The sequence below is a fragment of the Taudactylus pleione genome, unplaced genomic scaffold (assembly GCF_031769625.1).
Source record: "Taudactylus pleione unplaced genomic scaffold, aTauple2 ptg001014l, whole genome shotgun sequence".
In the NCBI taxonomy this organism is placed as follows: domain Eukaryota; kingdom Metazoa; phylum Chordata; class Amphibia; order Anura; family Myobatrachidae; genus Taudactylus; species Taudactylus pleione.
This window is the reverse complement of record NW_028285415.1, coordinates 1,167,042-1,187,500: the sequence shown is the minus strand read 5'-3', so window position 1 is coordinate 1,187,500 and position 20,459 is coordinate 1,167,042. Positions and strand designations below refer to the sequence as shown.

At 47.0% G+C, this 20,459-nt stretch overlaps 1 protein-coding gene across 1 annotated transcript in view; it reads right to left on the bottom strand.

Moving 5' to 3' along the window:
* LOC148454302 (guanylate-binding protein 1-like) overlaps positions 1-20,459 on the bottom strand; it is a 113,312-nt gene that overhangs the window by 45,547 nt on the left and 47,306 nt on the right. Inside the window, exon 10 of the mRNA XM_088461089.1 lies at positions 2,632-2,734. Coding sequence (XP_088317215.1) covers positions 2,632-2,734 — 103 coding nt within the window. The remainder of the gene's footprint in view (positions 1-2,631; positions 2,735-20,459) is intronic.

Below are 20,459 nucleotides of genomic sequence, written 5' to 3'. Positions count from 1 at the left end.
GGAGGGGGTGGTGAGTAAGCTATGGACTGGAGGGAGCAGTGAGAGCTTCCAAGAGGTAAAGTGTGAGCTTTTGACTGGAGGGTGTAGTGACAGCTGTGGAGGGGGCAATGAGTAAGCTATGGACTAGAGGGAGCAGTGAGAGCTTTCAAGAGGTAAAGAGTGAGCTTTTGACTGGAGGGAGCAGTGAGAGCTCTAGAAAGCAGGCAGTGAGTAAACTATGGACTAGAGCAGTGTTGGCTAACCTTGACACTCCAGCTGTTGTGGAACTATATATCCCAGCATGCCCTGCCACAGTTTTAGCATGCCCTAATAGCAAAACTGTAGCAGTGCATGCTGGGTTATGTAGTTCCATAACAGCTGGAGTGTCAAGGTTAGCCAACACTGGACTAGAGGGAGCAGTGAGAGCTTTGAAGGGGTGAAAAGTGAGCTATTGACTGGAGGGTGCAGTGATAGCTGTGGAGGGGGCAGTGAGTAAGCTATGGACTAAAGGGAGCAGTGAGAGCTTTGAAGTGGTGAAAAGTGAGCTATTGACTGGAGGGAGCAGTGAGAGCTATGGAGGCAGCGATTAGTGATCTATGGACTGGAGGGAGCAGTGAGCTGTGTAGGACACAATAATTGAGTTATGGACTGGATGAGGCAATGAGTGACCTACAGTATGGACTGGAGGGAGCAGTGATAGCTGTGGAGGGGGCAATGAGTAAGCTATGGACTAGAGGGAGCATGAGAGCTTTCAAGAGGTAAAGAGTGAGCTTTTGACTGGAGGGTGTAGTGAGATCTGTGGAGGAGACAATAAGTGAGCTATGGACTAGAGGAGGCAGTGAGATCTGTGCAGGTGGCAATGAGTGAGCTATGGACTGGATGGAGCTCTGAGAGCTTTGGAGGGGGTGATGAGTGAGCTATGGAATGGAGGAAGCAATAAGAGCTGTGGATGAGTAATGAGTGAGCTATGGACTGGAAAGAGCAGTGAGAGCTGTGGAGGGGTGATGAGTGAGCTATGAACTGGAAGGGGTAGTGAGAGCTGTGAAGGGGTTATGACTGAGCTATAGACTGGAAGGAGCAGTGAGAGCTATGGAGGGGACAATAAGTGAGCTATGGACTAGAGGAGGCAATGGCTGTGGAGGTTGCAATGAGTGACCTACAGTATGGACTGGAGGGAGCAGTGATAGCTGTGGAGGGGGTGTTAAGTAAGCTATGGACTGGAGACAGCAGTGAGAGCTTTGAAGGGGTGAATAGTGAGCTATTGACTGGAAGTAGCAGTGAGAGCTGTGGAGGGGGTGAGGAGTGAACTATGGAATGGAAAGAGCAGTAAGAGCTGTGGAGGAGTAATGAGTTAGCTATGGACTGGAGGGAGCAGTGATAGCTGTGGAGGCGACAACAATTTAGCGATGGACTGGAGGAGGCAATTAGTGAGCTATGGACTGGAGGAAGCAGTGAGAGCAGTGGAGGGGTGATGAGTGAGTTATGGACTGGAGGGAGCAGTGAGAGCAGTGGAGGGAGCAGTGAGAGCAGTGGAGGGGTGATGAGTGAGCTGTGGACTGGAGGGAGCAGTGACAGCTGTGGAGGGGTGATGAGTGAGCTGTGGACTGGAGGGAGCAGTGAGAGCTGTGGAGGGGGTATTGAGTAAGCTATGGACTGGTGGGAGCAGTGAGAGCTGTGGAGGGTCGATGAGTAAGATATGGATTGGAAAGGGCAGTGAGCGTTTTGGAGGGGGCAATGAGTGAGCTACATTATGGACTGGAGAGGGCATTGAGAGAGATATAGAGGGAGCAGTGAGATAGATATGCTGCACTCCAAGGCTGTGGACTTTCACTTTCCTGACATATGCACTTGGCTTCCACAACAAATTTCAGAGACTGGATGCTATTTCAGAAGTAGGGGATAGAGTTAAAATTCACCAGCACCTCCTGCTCCTGAATCACCTCGCACATTCCCAGAGCTCACAAAGAGTGAAAGGTAAGAGTCAATGCCTCTCCACTTTCACATTTTCTCCTAAATAGTCCCTTTTGTGATTGATCACCAGGGCCGTAACTAGGGTAGTGCGACCAGTGCCATGGCACAGGGCACCGCAGGGCAGGGGGCGCTGTTGGGTCTATCAATTTTCCTGTTTATTATCACTCTCACTTGTAGATTCCTCCTTTTATGCCCAGCATCTCCTGGTCTCCCCTATCTCTTCCCTGGCCCTTCCCCATGAAGCCATGGCCCTTTTTCAGGTGCACTATATTATGTCCCTATTTAAAAATGGGGGGGTGGGCGCCAATGCTCTCTCTGGCACAGGGCACCAAAAAGTCTAGTTACGGCTCTGTTGATCACATGATCAAGAGCTCTCTTCATATGTTCCTTGTCTCTCTCTCTCTGGTTACTGGTCACAGACCTAGAAGTGCCCATAGGAGAGCACTCTTCTATCTTAATAATGACATTCACAGATGGCGCCAAAGATGGCGACTGCTATCAGTTCTTTTCCTTTGTTCCATTTAAGAGGTTTTAAACATTTCCATAAGAAAATCTCCTTGGAAAATAAACATGATACTTATAGAAATTACTACAATAATGTATGACAAAAAAAGAATGATGTAATTAAATCCAATGTGAGGTATAAAGATACTGAACATGTAAGAACAAGACATTGGTCACCTTCCAACTTTTTCTCGTTCTCAGTCAGAGCTTCATCACTTTTCAGAATGTTGGTTTCAATTGATTTTTTGGACATCAGGTAATCCTTCAGTACTGTGTCAGCCTGCAGGACGTCAAACAGAATGTTATAAAAGGGACATGTTCCCAGGGTCCAAGAACATAAGACATTCAGCCAGTTATAAGGCTGACATAACCACTTTGTTAGACTGTGTTCAGATAAAGAGCTTTGGGCCTGATTCAGAGCCGCTCGTAAGCGGCCGCTCGTTCACTCCGAGCGATGTTTGCCCAACTGCGCATGCGTACGGATCGTAATACGGATGCGCGAACCAGTCAGTGCGGCCGAAAATCGTGTGCTCGCAAAATAGCGAATGCCTGCTAATTTGAGTGACAGAATGAGGCGTTTGTGGGTGATAACAGGGGAAGGTGCTTGAAAACGGGGAGTGGAGATCCGAACGCAGGCGTGCTTAAAGGTCAAAACGGGCGTTTTAAGGGTGTGCATAATTAATACAGCAGCGTCATCCCTCACGTCACTGGGTTATTTTATAGCCAGAACTGCTCGCAAAATTGTGGTAGCAAAAACCAAAACACAAGAATAGCGAGCAGTTCATACCCTGGTCGATTCACTCGATTAATCTAAAAATAGCGGACATGACGTAGGATACGATATTTTTTCAAGAAACGACCGCAAGTTTTGTTCGCTCGTTCAGACATAGAGGCGTGAACAGACCGCAAAGAGCGAACGGTTGATTTGAATAGCCACCCCTATTTTCTGGACGAGCGAGCGCTAATTGCGTCCGGCTCTGAATCAGGCCCTTTGTGTTAAATTTATTTCACTTGAATTCCCATCCAGTTTGTAGAATTCCCATAGAATTAATGTATGCATTGAAGTGAATGAGAAAAGATAATATTGGGAGGTTTACATTACTAGTCAAATGGGTTAGTTATAGAACAGTCAGGCATCGGGGCACCATGCTGGATGTGTCAGGTGTATTCCGAGTGATCCTGCATTTGTGGTGTTGCCATGTGCCTGGGGTCCTCAGCAGCGCTAACTGGCTCCTTTTCACATCAATACAGATTCTGAAATGTTTTTTTATCATAGTGACAGATCACTCTGCATGTATATTAATTAAATATTGCTAAGCTTTCAACATTAGGCATAATAAAAGTGCTAAGAAATAAATTAACTTATTTAAATACTCTATTGATGTGTGATAACTAGTTATGTTTTGGGGAGACATGGAAACAAACACAAAAGAGAAATTAAAAAAAATCAAGATAATTTGAAATACATCTGACGAACCCAGTTTGATGTTTAAATGTCTGACTATTCTATAACTAGAGCATTGGACTAGTAATGGAAAACGCCATCAATTAGGTGTCTCACAACTGTTTCAAAGGGGTTGAACTGTGGAAATACAATTGAAATACTTGGGTCCCCAAATTGTTTGTGTTTTTATTTTTTTTTACATTTTGGTCATTTTAAAATGATCTCTTGGTGTTTGAAGTAGGGGTGTGCACCGGCCACTTTTCGCGTTTTGTGTTTTGGTTTTGGATCTGGATCTTTCTTCGTGTTTTGGATCTGGAATGGTTTTGCCAAAACCACCCTTCCGTGTTTTGGGTTCTGGGTTTTGTGTTTTGGATCTGTATTTTATTTTAAAAAAGCATAAAAACAGCTAAAATCACAGAATTTTTGGTTTTTTCTGCTCCTATGCTATTATTAACCTCAATAACCTTAATTTCCACTTATTTCCAGTCTATTCTGAACACTTCACAATATTGTTTTGAGGCCAAAAGGTTGCAACGAGGTAGCTGGATGACTATACTAAGCGACACGAGTGGGCGGCACAAACACGTGTCCCATCTAGGAGTGGCACTGCAGTGGCAGACAGGATGGCAGTTTGAAAAACTAGGCCCCAAACAGTACATAAAGCAAAGAAAAAAAAAAGAGGTGCAAGATGGAATTGTCCTTGGGTCCTCCCACCCACCCTTTTTTGTATAAACAGGACATGCACACTTTAACAAACCAATCATTTCAGCGCCAGGGTCTGCCACATGACTGTTGTTGAAATGACTGGTTCGTTTGGGCCCCCACAAATCAAGCTGGCAATTAATCTGTCCCTGCCCAAACTGGCTCTACCGAGGCAAGATGTCGTCCTCATCCTCCTCATCCACTGATTCTTCACCATCTTCAGTGTTGTGTACATCCTCATCCTCACAGAGTATTAATTCGTCCCCGCTGGAATCCACCACAACAGGTCCCTCTGTACGTTCTAGAGGCTGGTCTCCCTGGAAGAGTTGATAATTCATTTTTATGAACATCATCTTCTCCACATTTTGTGGAAGCAACCTCCTACACCTTTCGCTGACAAGGTTCCCAGCTGCACTAAACACTCTTTCGGAGTACACACTGGAGGAGGGGGGCAACTCAGGTAAAACAGAGCCAGTTTGTACAGGGGCCTCCAAATTGCCTCTTTTTCCTGCCAGTACAAGTACGGACTGTCTGACATCCCTACTTGGATGCTGTCACCGATGTAATCCTTTAACAGACAGATGCACGCTTGTCGCTGCTGCTTTGAGGATGCAAGTGCGGCTACAGCCCACACAATTCACAAAGACAGAAAAAAGAAGAAGAATATTTTTATTGTTTGTGGAGCGCACTTTGAGGGTTACACCATCCTTTAACAGACAGACGCACGCTTGTCGCTGCTGCTTTGAGGATGCAGGTGGAATCTAGACGGGATTTGGAACCGGGACACACTACCTCCATCAATTGTCTAAATCCCACTGCACTAATGGCGGATACCGGACGCACGTCTAACACCAACATAGCAGTCAAGGCCTCAGTTATACGTTTTGCTTCAGGATGACTGCTGTCGTACTTCATCCTCATCGCTAGGGACTGTTGGAGGGTCAATTGTTTAGTAAAAGTAGTGATGTTCCTACTTTCTCTCTGGGATGATGAACAACTCCCAGCAGCAGCAACAGCACTAGGAGGAAGTGGTTCTTGATCTTTCCCTAGTTTATTTTTATCGGAGAAAGTTTGGTCCTCCATTTATGTTATATTGATATATACGTGCGGCTAAAGCGCACACAAACACAGAAAATATTTTTTTATTTTTGCTGGAGAGTAGTGCACTTTGTGGGTTACACCACCCTTTAAGAAATGAGCCAGCCGGCTCTTTACTTATGGGAGACAGGCGCACGCTTGGCGCTGCTCCTTTGTTGATGCACGTGCGGCTACTGCGCACACAATTCACAAACACAGAAAATATTTTTTTTTTTGGTTTGGACTGGAGTGTACTTTGGGAGTTACAGCACCCTTTAACGGTCATGCCAGCCGGCCCTTTACTTATGACATAGGCGCACACTTGGCACTACTTTGTTGATGCACGTGCGGCTACTGCGCACACAATTCACAAACACAGAAAAAATATTATTTTTTTAGCACTTGGGGGGAGCACCCCTGATGGACAGAGCACCCCCTGGACAACACTACAGCACCCCTTTAGGACTGGGACACTGCACAGGACTTTGGAGTGGACACAGCCCCTATGGAGAACTGACTGCACAACACAGTCCAGCCAGCCCCTATGGACTTTGAAGTAGTGGACACAGCCCCTATTAACAACAGCAGCACAGCACAACACAGCCAGCCCCTATGGACTTTGAAGTAGTGGACACAGCCCCTATGGACAACAGCAGCACAGCACAGCGCAGCACAGCACAACACTACTCTGCACTACACTACACAGCCCAGCCAGCCCTAACTCCCACCCTCCCTCTTCACTGTCCACAGCAGAGTGAGAAAATGTCGCCGACGCGGGTACCTTATATAGGATCCAAAACCCGCGAGACCCGGAAGGCGGGATGATGACGTTTTGCCTCGATTTCAGATCCGAGTCAGGTGGGAAAAGTCGAGCCTGACTCGGATCGGCCTCGGATCGGGGGGGTTCGGATTTCAGAAATCCGAACCCGCTCACTCCTAGTCTGAAGCATCTCCAAGATCAATTTACTGAATAAATCTTTCTACGACTCAGCTGTTTAATATTTATACAGAGAAAGGATGGGTATTGCAAAGCTGCACACAGGCTATAGATATATGATGCATGCACGCAGGCTATAGATATATGATGCATACACGCAGGCTATAGATATATGATGTATACACGCAGGCTATAGATATATGATGTATAGACGCAGGCTATAGATATATGATGTATACACGCAGGCTATAGATATATGATGTATAGACGCAGGCTATAGATATATGATGTATAGACGCAGGCTACAGATATATGATGTATACACGCAGGCTATAGATATATGATGTATACATGCAGGCTATAGATATATGATGTATACATGCAGGCTATAGATATATGATGTATACACAGGCTATAGATATATGATGTATACACACAGGCTATAGATATATGGTGTATGCACGCAGGCTAGATATATATGATGCACGCACAGTACCAGATTAAGGTCCAAACGGGCCTGGAGCTGAAATTTATAAAGGGCCTATTGTGTACTTCTGCAGGAGGCATGACCAGCATGATGGGGGTGTGACCAGTGCTGTGGGGCTTTGGTGCACGCACACACACATAAAAAATAAACAGATAAAGTATGTAACCACTAAACTGGCTAAAATTTTTCCAAAAATATCCCCAAAATTGTCGATTTTTTTTTATTATCAAATTATGTAAATAACAGGTATTTAAACCTGATTTAATATTTTTTTTTAACAAAAAGACAAAACCAAGTTTAAATGGCTATTATTGTATAATGTGATATTTAAAAAAAAAAAAGATAGTTTTATAGTTTAAAAAAAAAAAACTTTACTGTATTAGAGACGAAGTGTGGACCAGGTGGGACGGAGCAAGAGGGGCTGGGATGGGGGTTGGCGGGGTGGAGTTGTGGCAAAGTGGGTGGGGCACGGCAGGACAGTGTAGAGGGCGGAATGGTGGGCAGGGATAAACGCTGTACATAGACACAATACACATACACCCACAGTATGACCGTGTATACATTATACATATATACATACCCAGTGTGTGTGTATATACATATATATGAATCGGTACATCGGTGGGGCTAATACAGGGGTGTCTTAAGAGAGGAGGGGACCCGATGTGGCTAGCCTGCCACCGCAGAGTCAGTAGACTCTGGGCACTAAAGTGTGCCCAGAGTCTACTGCGCATGCACAGAACGCCGGAAAAATGGTTGCGGTGGCCATTTTCCGGTGTCCTGGGCAGTGCTGACACCCGACTTGGGACCATGGATGGGTGAGTTTTAGATAATATGGGTGCAGGGTGTGTGGTGCAGGGCCTCTCTGGACCCTGGGGCCCGTGTGCACCGCACACCCTGCACCCATTATAGATACGTCCCTGGGCTAATGATAGGTGTTGGTATTTAGACGCCTATCATTAGTCCCATGCCAGGCTTTCACTGTCGGGAAGCTGGCGGTCGGCATTTCGACTGTCTGCTTCCTGACTACATCCCACAAACACTGCCCAATCACTGTGGCCAGCAGTGATTGGGGGCAGAGTGGAGCTGTGGCTGCTGGGAGTTGCTAGGCTGCTTGGCCGCTGTGGCCTGCAGTGATCGGGATAAATTGGGGGTGGAGCTGCGGGGGCAGAGGGGCTGGCACGTGGCTAAAAAAATATTTTCAAACTTTTAATAATTAAAAAGAAATAAAACATTCCTTTTAAATGGAGAATAATCCTTAACAATTGAAAATTGTGCTTACCTGGCGGTCACTTCTATGTTCCATCTGGTCTCTTCTGATCGGCAGCCAGCAGCTATTGGGTGAGGGGGCAGAGGCACACATGGATAAAGGGGGCAGATGCACAAATGGGAAAAGGGAACAGGGGTATACATAGAGAGGGGACAGAGTAACAGATATGAAGGGGGGACAGGGACAGATATAAAGGAGGGGGGTCAGAAGCAAAAATATGGGGATGGGGCAAACGCACAGGTATGGGGAAGGGGCAGTAAAAGATGCAAAAGGGTTAAAGCACATATAAGGAGGGGCAAAGGCAAAAATATGGTACTCTGAATGAGGCACAGATATGGGAAGCAGCAGTGGCACATTTATGGGGAAGGGGGTAAGGAGCACAGCAACATAGGAGAGGGCAGAAGCACATATATGGGGAGGGGGAAGAGGTTGGAATGGGCGATGGGACAGAAGAGAAGGGCTGGGCCACCTCTGTGTATGGCAGCGCTGTCTCACCCACATTGCCATCTTCTGTGTGCAGTGCAAGCACACACTATGCCCGGCCAGGGGGAGCAGGAGAGGAGAGCTGGGGGCGGAGCATCTGTAGTGGAGCTTATGCGGTGGGAGACCTGAGAGGAGCGACATGCAGGAGACAGGGGGGCCAGCACTCCCTGCTTCTCATTATCTGGCAGCAGGTAGCAATGATCACTGTGGGGGAGGGAGGGGTCGCGACCCGCGGGAGGGGGAGGGGCTTGTGCTTGGGGGCGGAGCCTCAGACGGCCACCGGCAAGCTGCTGCTGTAGCAGGAATTGTTTTATCCTATGTATCAGTACACTACAGCAGTGAGGTGATGATGGGCCTGTTTTAATGGGCAGCCTGGAGCTGAAGCTCCACCCGCCCCATTGTTAATCCGGCCCTGTGCACGCATGCAGGCTATAGATATATGATGTATACACACAGGCTATAGATATATGATGTATACATGCAGGCTATAAATATGTGATGTATACACACAGGCTATAGATATATGATGTATACACGCAGGCTATAGATATGACATGTGCATGCAGGCAGCTTTGCAATGCGATCCTTGCAATCATGCAAATGCAGCAGGAGGTGTATGACACCCCTGTATGACACCCCCTGCTACATTTGTGATCCCAACACTGCGATTGAGGTTGCAGTGCTGGAATCACCATTGCGACCATCCTTGGTCATTGGTCACGATGGTGGACAGCGGTGGGCCAGTTGAGTAAGCCTCAGCTTACTCAGGTTGGCTGGCTTGCGAGCCCAGCAGATTGCATACATCTACGCTGGCCAGTCCTGGAAAACAAGACGGACACACTCTGGGCCTGATTCAGAGCCGCTCGTTCGCTCTGAGCGATGTTCGCACATCTGCGCATGCGTATGGGTTGTACTGCGCATGCGCCAACCAGTCAGTGCGGTCGGAAATCGTGTGCTCGCAAAACAGTGAGGGCCTGCTAATTTGAGTGACAGGAGGAGGCGTTTGTGGGTGGTAACAGGGGAAGGTGCTTGAAAACGGGGAGTGGAGATCCGAACACAGGCGTGCCAAACGGTCAAAACAGGCGTTTTATGGGTGTGCATAATTAACAAAGCAGCGTCATTGACCACGTCCGTAGGGTGTCTTTTAGCCTGAACTGCTCGCATGATTGCGGTAGGAAAATGCTACCACAAGAATAGCGAGCACTTCATACACTTTTCGATGTACTTGATTAATCTAATAAATAGCGGAGATGACGTATGATGCGAGCGGCCAGGGGGCGTCTTTACAAAATAGAGAGCGCATGTCTCGTTCGCTCACTCAGACATAGAGGCATCAACAGACCGCAAATAGCGAGCGCTCAATTTAAATAGCCAGCCCATTTTTCAGAACGAGCGTCCGCAAATAGCGTCCGGCTCTGAATCAGGTCCTCTGTTCCCAGGAACGCCAGCCGATCCCGCCCCTTAAATATCTCTGCCTGTTAGCAGGACCCATTCTGCACATAGTCAGGAATCTGCATACAGTAGTGCTGAATTAGCCCCTCAGTTATGTTGTGATGTAAGTTATAGATTGATATGCCAATAACAGATGCAGTAATCAGTAAATCTAATTATAGGAAACAGCAACTTTAATCCCTGTGTCTGCAAATTGACCTTTAGTTTATGACCCCTTTTGTCTATCGCCTCTCATATATTGGATGAGAAGCCCTCCTGCGCTGCCTACACCATCCATAGTGCAAAATAGGTAACTGAACTAGCAGTGGTGTCCCTCCCCGCGGTGTCACCCGGTGCGGGGAGGGACATCATGAGCACGGCGCAGCCGTGTGCGCCCCAAAAAGGGGCGTGATCTTCTGAGCAGGGGAGTGGCCTCACTGCCAGATTCCTCCATGGTCCTGTTCTTAATATTACTGGGGGGGGGTTCTGACTGCTCTGTGTTGCAGTGCCGGCTTCCTCGGGAGCTGGGTGCTGCACTTAATACTACAATGCAGCACCTGGCTCCTGTCCTCAGCGGGTGACACCACCTGCAGCCCTCTTGTGACAGCACTGATCTCTAGGACCTGCTGGAGCTGAGCAGGAGGCTTGACCATCAGGGCCGGAGCAAGGTCTCTAGGCCAGTGATTCCCAACCTTGGTCCTCAAGGCACACTAACAGTCCTGGTTTTAGTGATATCCAGGCTTCAGCACAGATGGTTAAATTAAAATAACTAAGGTACTAATTAAGTCACCTGTGCACAACTATGGCTATCCTTAAAACCTGGACTGTTAGTGTGCCTTGAGGACGCTCTAGGCGCCCTAGACAAAGTTACACAACACCGCCCTTGCTCCCGTGCAGGACAGTCATGTTGCTGGAAAAAAGTTGTTATAGTCCGTTACTAAAGTAATACCTGACTGCTCTGTCATGGGGTCTAATTCAGACGTTGTATGTCTTCACAAATAGAGCTTTTTCTTTTCCTCCGCGCACGAGTCTGAATCGCTTTTGCGCACGCTATCAGTCTTTAATCACACTGTGATTGGCAGGCAGGGAGCGTTTTGGGATGGCTATGGGGAGTGTCAGACAAAAATTCAGGCGTGTTTCAACAGTTTTGGGAGTGTGTCACATCCTGCGTCTGTGATCCCGTACGCAGGTAACATGTCTCCAACATCTCAGCCATTCCGAGTACCATCTACACCTAGTGCTGCCTTCTTTAGATAAGTGGCAACCATAAAATACAGACACTATCGCAATGACCGCCATAGAGCACATCCAGAATCCCACACTGCACAGACAGCAACCTACTACACACACATATATATATATATATATATAACAAAAAGGGTCCCAAATAGCACGCTAATGAGGGACCAAACCAGCACACATCGTTATATTCAATCACCATAAAGTCTTTTTAATGCTTGAAACAGTGCATGGAGAGGACAAAGTTCGTAAATGCTCACAAGGGAATCAAAAACAAGCTATGCAGCATAATGAGGCAATACTTATCAGCTTAGGCACATATTGCAGTAAGAATCAAGCCAGGGAGCATAGCTCAGAACCTCAGTAGCCCCGACAGCCGTTTCGTGTCTACCTTCATCAAGGGACTTAATGTCTACTATGCGATAACCAGTATATTTACCTGCCAAAATTGGCACACTGACACCTAAAGTGAACTCACCTGGATCCGTTCAGCGAACAGCAGCGTCCTCCATGAATGCAGCTCCACGCGCACGGCCATATATTTATATATATATATATATATATATATATATATTTATTTTATTTTTTTTATTATTATTATAGAGATGTGCACCAACCCCAGTGTTTTGGTTTTGTATCTGTATCTCCTAGTGTTTTGAATCTGGGTATGGTTTTGCCAAAACCACCCTTCTGTTTTGATTTTGGTTTTGGATCTGTATTTTTTCAAAAAATATCATAAAAACAGCTAAAATCACATAATGTGAGCCTGTTTTTTATCCTATTACAGTATTATTAACCTCAATAACATTTATGTCCAGTCATTTCCAGTCAATTTTGACCACCTCACAGCTCACAATATTGATTTTGTTCCATCTAGTTTAGGGCCAAAAGGTTGCATCCAGCTAGCTGGCTGACTAAGCTAAGCCACAGTAGTGGGCGGCACTAATATGTGGCAGTTCAGCTTCGAACATGGCGCAGAGTGGCATTGCAGTGGTAGACAGGATGGCAGTTTACTAAAACTATAGTACCCCTAGGAATTTTAAAAACCAAGAATATTTTCCTTAAGTAGGTCACAGGCCTGACGGAGTTGAAATACATTTATGGACTGAAGAAAGGGAAAGGACGGAAAGAATGATTAGTTTTTAATCTATTTAATTTAATGTTTTGATTCTTTAAAAAGAAGAGCAATCTAGGATCAAGTTCTTCAGATCCTAAAATACATTATATATATATATATATATATATATTTATTTATTTATTTATTAGGTGGCCTTGCTTGTGGAGGTGCTGCTAGAACAAACTATAAACAGACATTTACTAGTTTGTACTCAGGGAGGTTATTAGGGATAATGGGACCAAGACTGCCTGTCTCCCGGCATCGGGAAAATTTCAGGCGTCTAGATATAGACGCCTGTCATTTAGCCCATGTCGGGATAAAGCAGTCGGGAAGGCGGCTGTTGGTATAATGTCAGCCGGTTTTCCGATTGCATCCCCTTCCATCCAGGTCTCACCTGGAGTGCACTGACCACAACAAATCTTTCTATTCATCAGACCTCCTGCTAGGAAATGACAATCAGCATCTAATTTCCTGCAGTCACAGAAGCTGGTCATGTCTTATACAGGCATATTCAAGAAGTGCATTTAAACACATATAAAATACAAATACATTCAGACATGTCATAGACTATACTACTCTGCTTTATACACCAATGCATTGCAGATGCAGTGCTCTACCGCAAAATATGTGTATATTAATATAGTTTATTATAAACCATGTGCAGTGTTTGTGCTTTTATACTGTGTCCACACTGGGGCTTTAACTCTTTCAGTGCTGGTGATACTGGGCGCTGCTCTCCCAGTCCTCCAGCAGGCTGCAGTACAAGTGCCTCTCCTAGCCCTGCCGGCTCGAACTGCTGCGGCTCTCCTAATTACCTGGCCACCATACTTAAAAACACATTTGACACTCAGCGCCCAATAACAGTTATATATTTACAATGGGTCCCTAGCAACTGTATATTTCAAATATGGTGCAGCAGCAAGGGAGTTAACCCATTTAGTGCCATAGCAAATATTTTACCCACGTCTGGCCAGGCTCCGGCCACAAGGACATTCACAGTTTAACAAACCAATCACTTCAGCTACAGGGATTGCCACTTGTGGCTGAAATGATTGGTTTGTTTGGACCCCCACAAAACAAGCTGCCAATGCGCAGTGGATATTGGTGGCAATGATACACAAACTGGCTTTACAATACTTTACATGTTGTCATCATCATTGTCATCCCCATCAATGTGTGCATCTTCCGCTTCTTCACACAATATGAATTAGTTCCCGCTGGAATCCACCATTACAGAGTCAGAGACGCTTCTGTATTTTTTGGACTTAATTGCTGGTAAAGGTCTTCCTAGTGGAATTTGTAATTATTTTTGATGATCATCTTTTCCACATTTTGGGGAAGTAACCTCCTACGCCGATCACTGACAAGGTTCCCGGCTGCGCTGAAAACTCTTTCAGAGTACACACTGGAGGGTGGGCAACTTAAGTACAGCAAAGCCAGTTTGTGTAAGGGACTCCAAATTGCCTCTTTTCCTGCCAGTAGTGAAACAGACTGTCTGACCTGCCTATTTGTATGCTATACCTAAATTAGTCATCCACCATTCTCTGAATGGTGACCGTAACAGACAGAGTCACCGTAGACATGTCACTCATTGTAGGCAGTTCTTTCAGACCCAACCAGATGTCATTAGGGTTTGCTGACTGATCTGCATCACCATTTTTTTCCTGGCAGATGCAGAAACTGATGGAGGAGATGCTGCCATGTCAAGTTCTGCTTGAGCTGACAATTTTTTCACCACCAGCTCTTTGCATCTTTTCAGATTTATGTCCATCGGAAAGAAAGACACAAGGTATGACTTAATCCTAGGATCAAATATGGTAGCCAACATATAGTGATCTGAATTCAAGAGATTGATGACCCTTGGATCCTGGTGAAGTGAATGAAGGGCTTGATATACAAGCCCAACATACTTAGTGGAATCGCTCCGTTTCAGCTCCTTCTTCTGTTCTCTAGCTGGTTTTGCAATAGTCTGATTAGGGGAATGACCTGACTCAAGCTGGCAGTGTCTGAATTGACTTCATGTGTGGAAAGTTTGGAGGGCTGGAGAACGTTGCATAACACGGAAATCACTCTCCACTGCACTTGAGTCAGGTGCATACCCCCTCCTTTGCCTATGTCATAGGTGGATGTATAGGCTTGAATGGCCTTTTGCTGCTCCTCCATCCTCTGAAGCATATAGAGTGTTGAGTTCCACAGAGTCAGAAGGTCTTGCTTCAGGTGATGGCAGGGCAGGTTCAAGAATGTTTGCTAGTGCTTCAGTCTTTGGCATGCAGTCGCTGAATGGCGAAAGTGGGCAAAAATTTTCGGGCCACCCAAAGCATCTCCTGCACGCCCTTGGCATTTGTCAGAAAATTCTGCACCACCAAATTTATTGTGTGAGCAAAACATGGAACGTGCTGGAATTTGCCCAGATGTAATGCCCGCACAATATTGGTGGCATTGTCAGATATCACAAATCCCTAGGAGAGTCTAAGTGGGATAAGCCATTGGGCGATGATTTCCCTCAGTTTCTCTAAGATGTTGTCGGCAGTGTGCCTCTTACTGAACCCGGTGATACACAGCGTTGCCTGCCTTGAAACAAGCTTTCGTTTCTGAGATGCTTCTACTGGTGACGCTGCTGTTGTTGCTGCGTAAGGCGATACATGTACCCAGTGGGCTGTAACAGTCATATAGTCCTTGGTCTGCCCTGTTCCACTTGTCCACATGTCTGTGGTTAAGTGGACATTGGGTACAACTGCATTTTTTAGGACACTGAGGACACTTTCTGATGTCTCTGTACATTCTCGGTATCGCCTGCCTAGCGAAGTGGAATCTAGATGGCATTTGGTTCATGGGGACACACTACCTCCATCAATTGTCTAAATCCCACTGCACTAATGGCGTATACCGGACGCACATCTAACACCAACATAGCTGTCAAGGCCTCAGTTATCAGCTTTGCAACAGGATGACTGCTATTGTACTTCATCCTCCTCGCAAAGGACTGTTGGATGATCTATTTCTTAGTAAAAGAAGTAGTGGTGTTCTAACTTCTTCTCGGGGATGATGAACGACTCCCACCAGCAATGGCAGCAGTATGCGTAGCAATGAAGGATCCTCTGGAGGAATCCGGATAGGAGAGGAGTCAGTCATGCCAGTGACATGGCCTGCAGGACTACTTCCGATAATGATTGAGTAGGAAATTGATGAGGAGGGAGTTGACGGTGTGGTTTGCAGGCGCTTGGATACAACAGGACAAAGGGATTTAGGTGTCCCTGGACTGCTTACGGTCTTAGCCAGTTTCTGAACTTGACAGTAACTTTTTATGAACATGATGCAGGTGATGTATACGGGAGGATGTTCCTAGGTGGTTAACTTCCTTACCCCTATTTATTACACCTTTACATATGCAACATATGGCAAGATAGTAGTTGTCCGGATTTGGACTGAAATATTTCAAGTCCAAAGAGGTGGTATGTTTGGACTTCTGCCCAGGCATCACCATGATGGGCTTTTTTATCCCATGGACAACAACTGTCTCCCCTCGGTGCCTGATTTAAACAAACCACCTCACCATCAGAATCCTTCTCATCAATTTCCTCCTCAGCGCCAGCTACACCAGTATCCTCATCCTGTTGTACTTCAACAGTGACATCTTCAATTTGAATATTAGCAAGTGGACTGTGGGTGCTACTTTCAGCACTTGCAGAGGGCATGCAAATGGTGGAAGGAGCCACCTTTTCCCGTCCAGTGCTGGGAAGGTCAGGCATCGCAACCACCACCACACTTGGACACTACTTGGGGATTTGTGATATCTTCTTAGAATTAGAACGCACAGTTCTTCGCTGTGCTTTTGCCAGCTTAACTAATTTCATTTTTCTAGTGGGAGGAGGAGGACTTCCATCGTCATGTGAAGCTGAACCACTAGTCATGAACATAGGGAAGGACCTTAGCCGTTCCTTGCCACTCCGTGTCGTAAATGGTATATTGGCAAGTTTAGGTTTCTCCTCAGACGATTTCAATTTATTTTTGAAGGTCATTTTACTGAACTTTGGCTTTTTGGATTTTATATGCCCTCTACTATGACATTGGGCATTGGCCTTGGCAGACGACGTTGATGGCATTTCATTGTCTATGTCATGACTAGTGGCAGCAGCTTCAGCACTAGGAGGAAGTGGTTCTTGATCTTTCCCCAATTTATTTTTATCCTCCAAAATTTTATTCTCCATTATTTTTATGGAGTGAATCACCCCTGTAAAAATATTTATTTTTCGGGGCAGTAGCCCTCCTTGGAATACAGCATCACAGGATCCCTGCGCAGCTACGCCGATGACAGTGACATCTACACAGACAGTGACAGCTACGCCGATGACAGTGACATCTAGACAGACAGTGACAGCTACGCCGATGACAGTGACATCTACACAGACAGTGACAGCTACGCCGATGACAGTGACATCTACACAGACAGTGACAGCTACGCCGATGACAGTGACATCTACACAGACAGTGACAGCTACGCCGATGACAGTGACATCTACACAGACAGTGACAGCTACGCCGATGACAGTGACATCTACACAGACAGTGACAGCTACGCCGATGACAGTGACATCTACACAGACAGTGACAGCTACGCCGATGACAGTGACATCTACACAGACAGTGACAGCTACGCCGATGACAGTGACATCTACACAGACAGTGACAGCTACGCCGATGACAGTGACATCTACACAGACAGTGACAGCTACGCCGATGACAGTGACATCTACACAGACAGTGACAGCTACGCCGATGACAGTGACATCTACACAGACAGTGACAGCTACGCCGATGACAGTGACATCTACACAGACAGTGACAGCTACGCCGATGACAGTGACATCTACACAGACAGTGACAGCTACGCCGATGACAGTGACATCTACACAGACAGTGACAGCTACGCCGATGACAGTGACATCTACACAGACAGTGACAGCTACGCCGATGACAGTGACATCTACACAGACAGTGACAGCTACGCCGATGACAGTGACATCTACACAGACAGTGACAGCTATGCCGATGACTGACAGGCGATTTTTGTTTTTATGACAGTGACAGCTACGTCGATGACATTGAGAGCGACAGCTACGCTGGTGACAGTGACAGGTTTTGTTTTATGAAAGTGACAGTGACTCTAGGCCGATGACAGTGAAAGCAACAGCTACGCCGATGAGAGTGACAGCAACGCCGATGAGAGTGACAGCTATACCGATGACAGTGACAGCAACGCCGATGAGAGTGACAGCTATACCGATGACAGTGACAGCAACGCCGATGACAGTGACAGGTGTGTTTTTTTTCGGGGCAGCAGCCCTTGACAGACAGCAGCACAGCACTGGACAACAGTAGCCAGCCAGCCCCTATGGTCAGCGTCAGTCAGCAGCAACCAACACACAAATCCCAGCCCCCTCCCTGTGCGCTCTCCACAGCCGGAATGAAAAATGTAGAATTAAAAAACCCGCGAGAATCCAACAGCGGGATGATGACGTTTTGCCTGACGGATGCAGTGCCCCCAGTGTACGGCCCCCAGTACCCCCAGAGTTCGGTCAGCACTACACACAGTACAAACACACAGCCGGCAGCTGTGTGTTTGTTTTAATTAGCAGTAGGACCGGTGCTAGGTTTCCATGCACCCAGCGCCATCATGTGCTGCATGGCCGCGCCCCTTCCCTCCCCCTGAACGCTTACCCAATAGCACTTGCGGGAGGGTAGAGGGCGGGCTTAGGCCTCCTAGTCCATGCTTAGAGCCGGTGCTGCCACTGCTTAACAGTCAATGAGAGTCAGACAGACTAATTGACTGCTGTGCCCACTGCCAGAGCTGGGCTGGAGCTCACTCATGAGCTCCATCTTCCGGCTCCTGCAGTGGGTATTGGGAGATACATCATGACGTCTCTCCCATAATACAGAGCGGGCCGGCCCAGGAGTACAGAGGAGCTGATGGCTGTGGCTGTAGCAGGAGTCGTGATTCAGGTAAGTGTTTGTTATATTTATTTTTTGTGTGTGTCTGCTGGGGGGGGGGGGGGACAACACCACTACTGGGGACTAATACTGGGGGCACTGCTTCGGAGGGGGGCCACTACTGGAGATTACTACTAAGGAGGGGGACTACTACTGGGGGCACTGCATTGGAGGAGACTACTACTGGGGGCACTGCATCAAGGGGGACTCCTACTGGGGGCACTATATAAAGGGCACTGTATAGGGGGGACTACTACTGGGGGTACTATATAAGGGGCTTACTACTGGGAGCACTGCATTGGAGGGGGACCACTACAGGGGGCACTGAAAGGGGAGAACCATTACAGGGGGCTCTGCATAGGGAGATAACTACTGGGGGCCTGCATAAGGGGGATATCTACTGGGGGCCTGCATAAGGGGGATATCTACTGGGGGCCTGCATAAGGGGGATCACTCCTGGGGGCACTGTATAAGGGGGACCACTACAGGGGGCACTGTATAAGGGGGATCACTACTGGGGGTACTGTATAAGGGGAACTAAATGGGGGTCTGCATGAGGGGGACCACTACAAGGGGCACTAATGGGGGGCTGCATAAGGGGGACCACTACAGGGTGCACTGTGTAAGAGGCCCTGTATATGGGGGATCACTACTGGGGGCACTGTATAAGGGGAACTAAATGGGGGGCTGCATGAGGGGGACCGCTACAGGGGGCACTGTGTAAGGGGCACTGCATATGGGGGATCACTACTGGGGGCACTGTATAAGGGGAACTAAATGGGGGGCTGCATGAGGGGGACCACTACAGGGGGCACTGTGTAAGGGGCACTGCATTTGGGGGATCACTACTGGGGGCATGTATAAGGGAGACCACTACTGGGGAAATTGTATAAGGGTAACTAATGGGTGGGCTGCATAAGGGGGACCACTACTGGGGTTACTGTATAAGGGGCACTACTGGGGGCATTGTATACTGGCAGTACTGTATAAGGAGCACTACTAGGCCCACTGCATAGGGGGGGCTGTATAAGGGGCACTGCATTAAGGTGCACATGGAAAGAAATGTTCCCAGCGACAAGAAAGGGGTGTATGTCATGTTGACACGCCACATTTCTCAGTGACCACACCCATTTTTTGCCACGTGTGCCGCAGGCACATAGGGGGGGGGGCTCCATTTTGAAATTTGCCCTGGGCTCCGTATACCCTGGTTACACCACTGCTCACTGCACAGGCATTGAGACATTTATACCAAGTATATTGCCAGTACTGCTCATTGCAGAAGCTCTGAGACATTTATACCAAGTATATTGCCAGTACTGATCATTGCACAGTCACTGAGACATTTATATCAAGTATATTGCTAGTACTGCTCATTGCACAGTCACTGAGACATTTATACCAAGTATATTGCCAGCACTGCTCATTGCAGAGGCACTGAGACAATTACACCAAGTATATTGTCAGTAGTGCTCATTGCAGAGGCACTGAGACATTTACACCAAGTATATTACCAGCACTGATCATTGCAGAGGCACTGAGACATTTATACCAAGTATATTGCCAGTACTGCTCATTGCACAGTCACTGAGTCATTTACACCAAGTATATTGCCAGTACTGCTCAATGCACAGTCACTGAGACATTTATACCAAGTATATTGCCAGTACTGATCATTGTAGCGGCACCATTGCAGAGGCACTGAGACATTTATACCAAGTATATTGCCAGTACTGCTCATTGCACAGTCACTGAGTCATTTACACCAAGTATATTGCCAGTACTGATCATTGTAGCGGCACCATTGCAGAGGCACTGAGACATTTATACCAA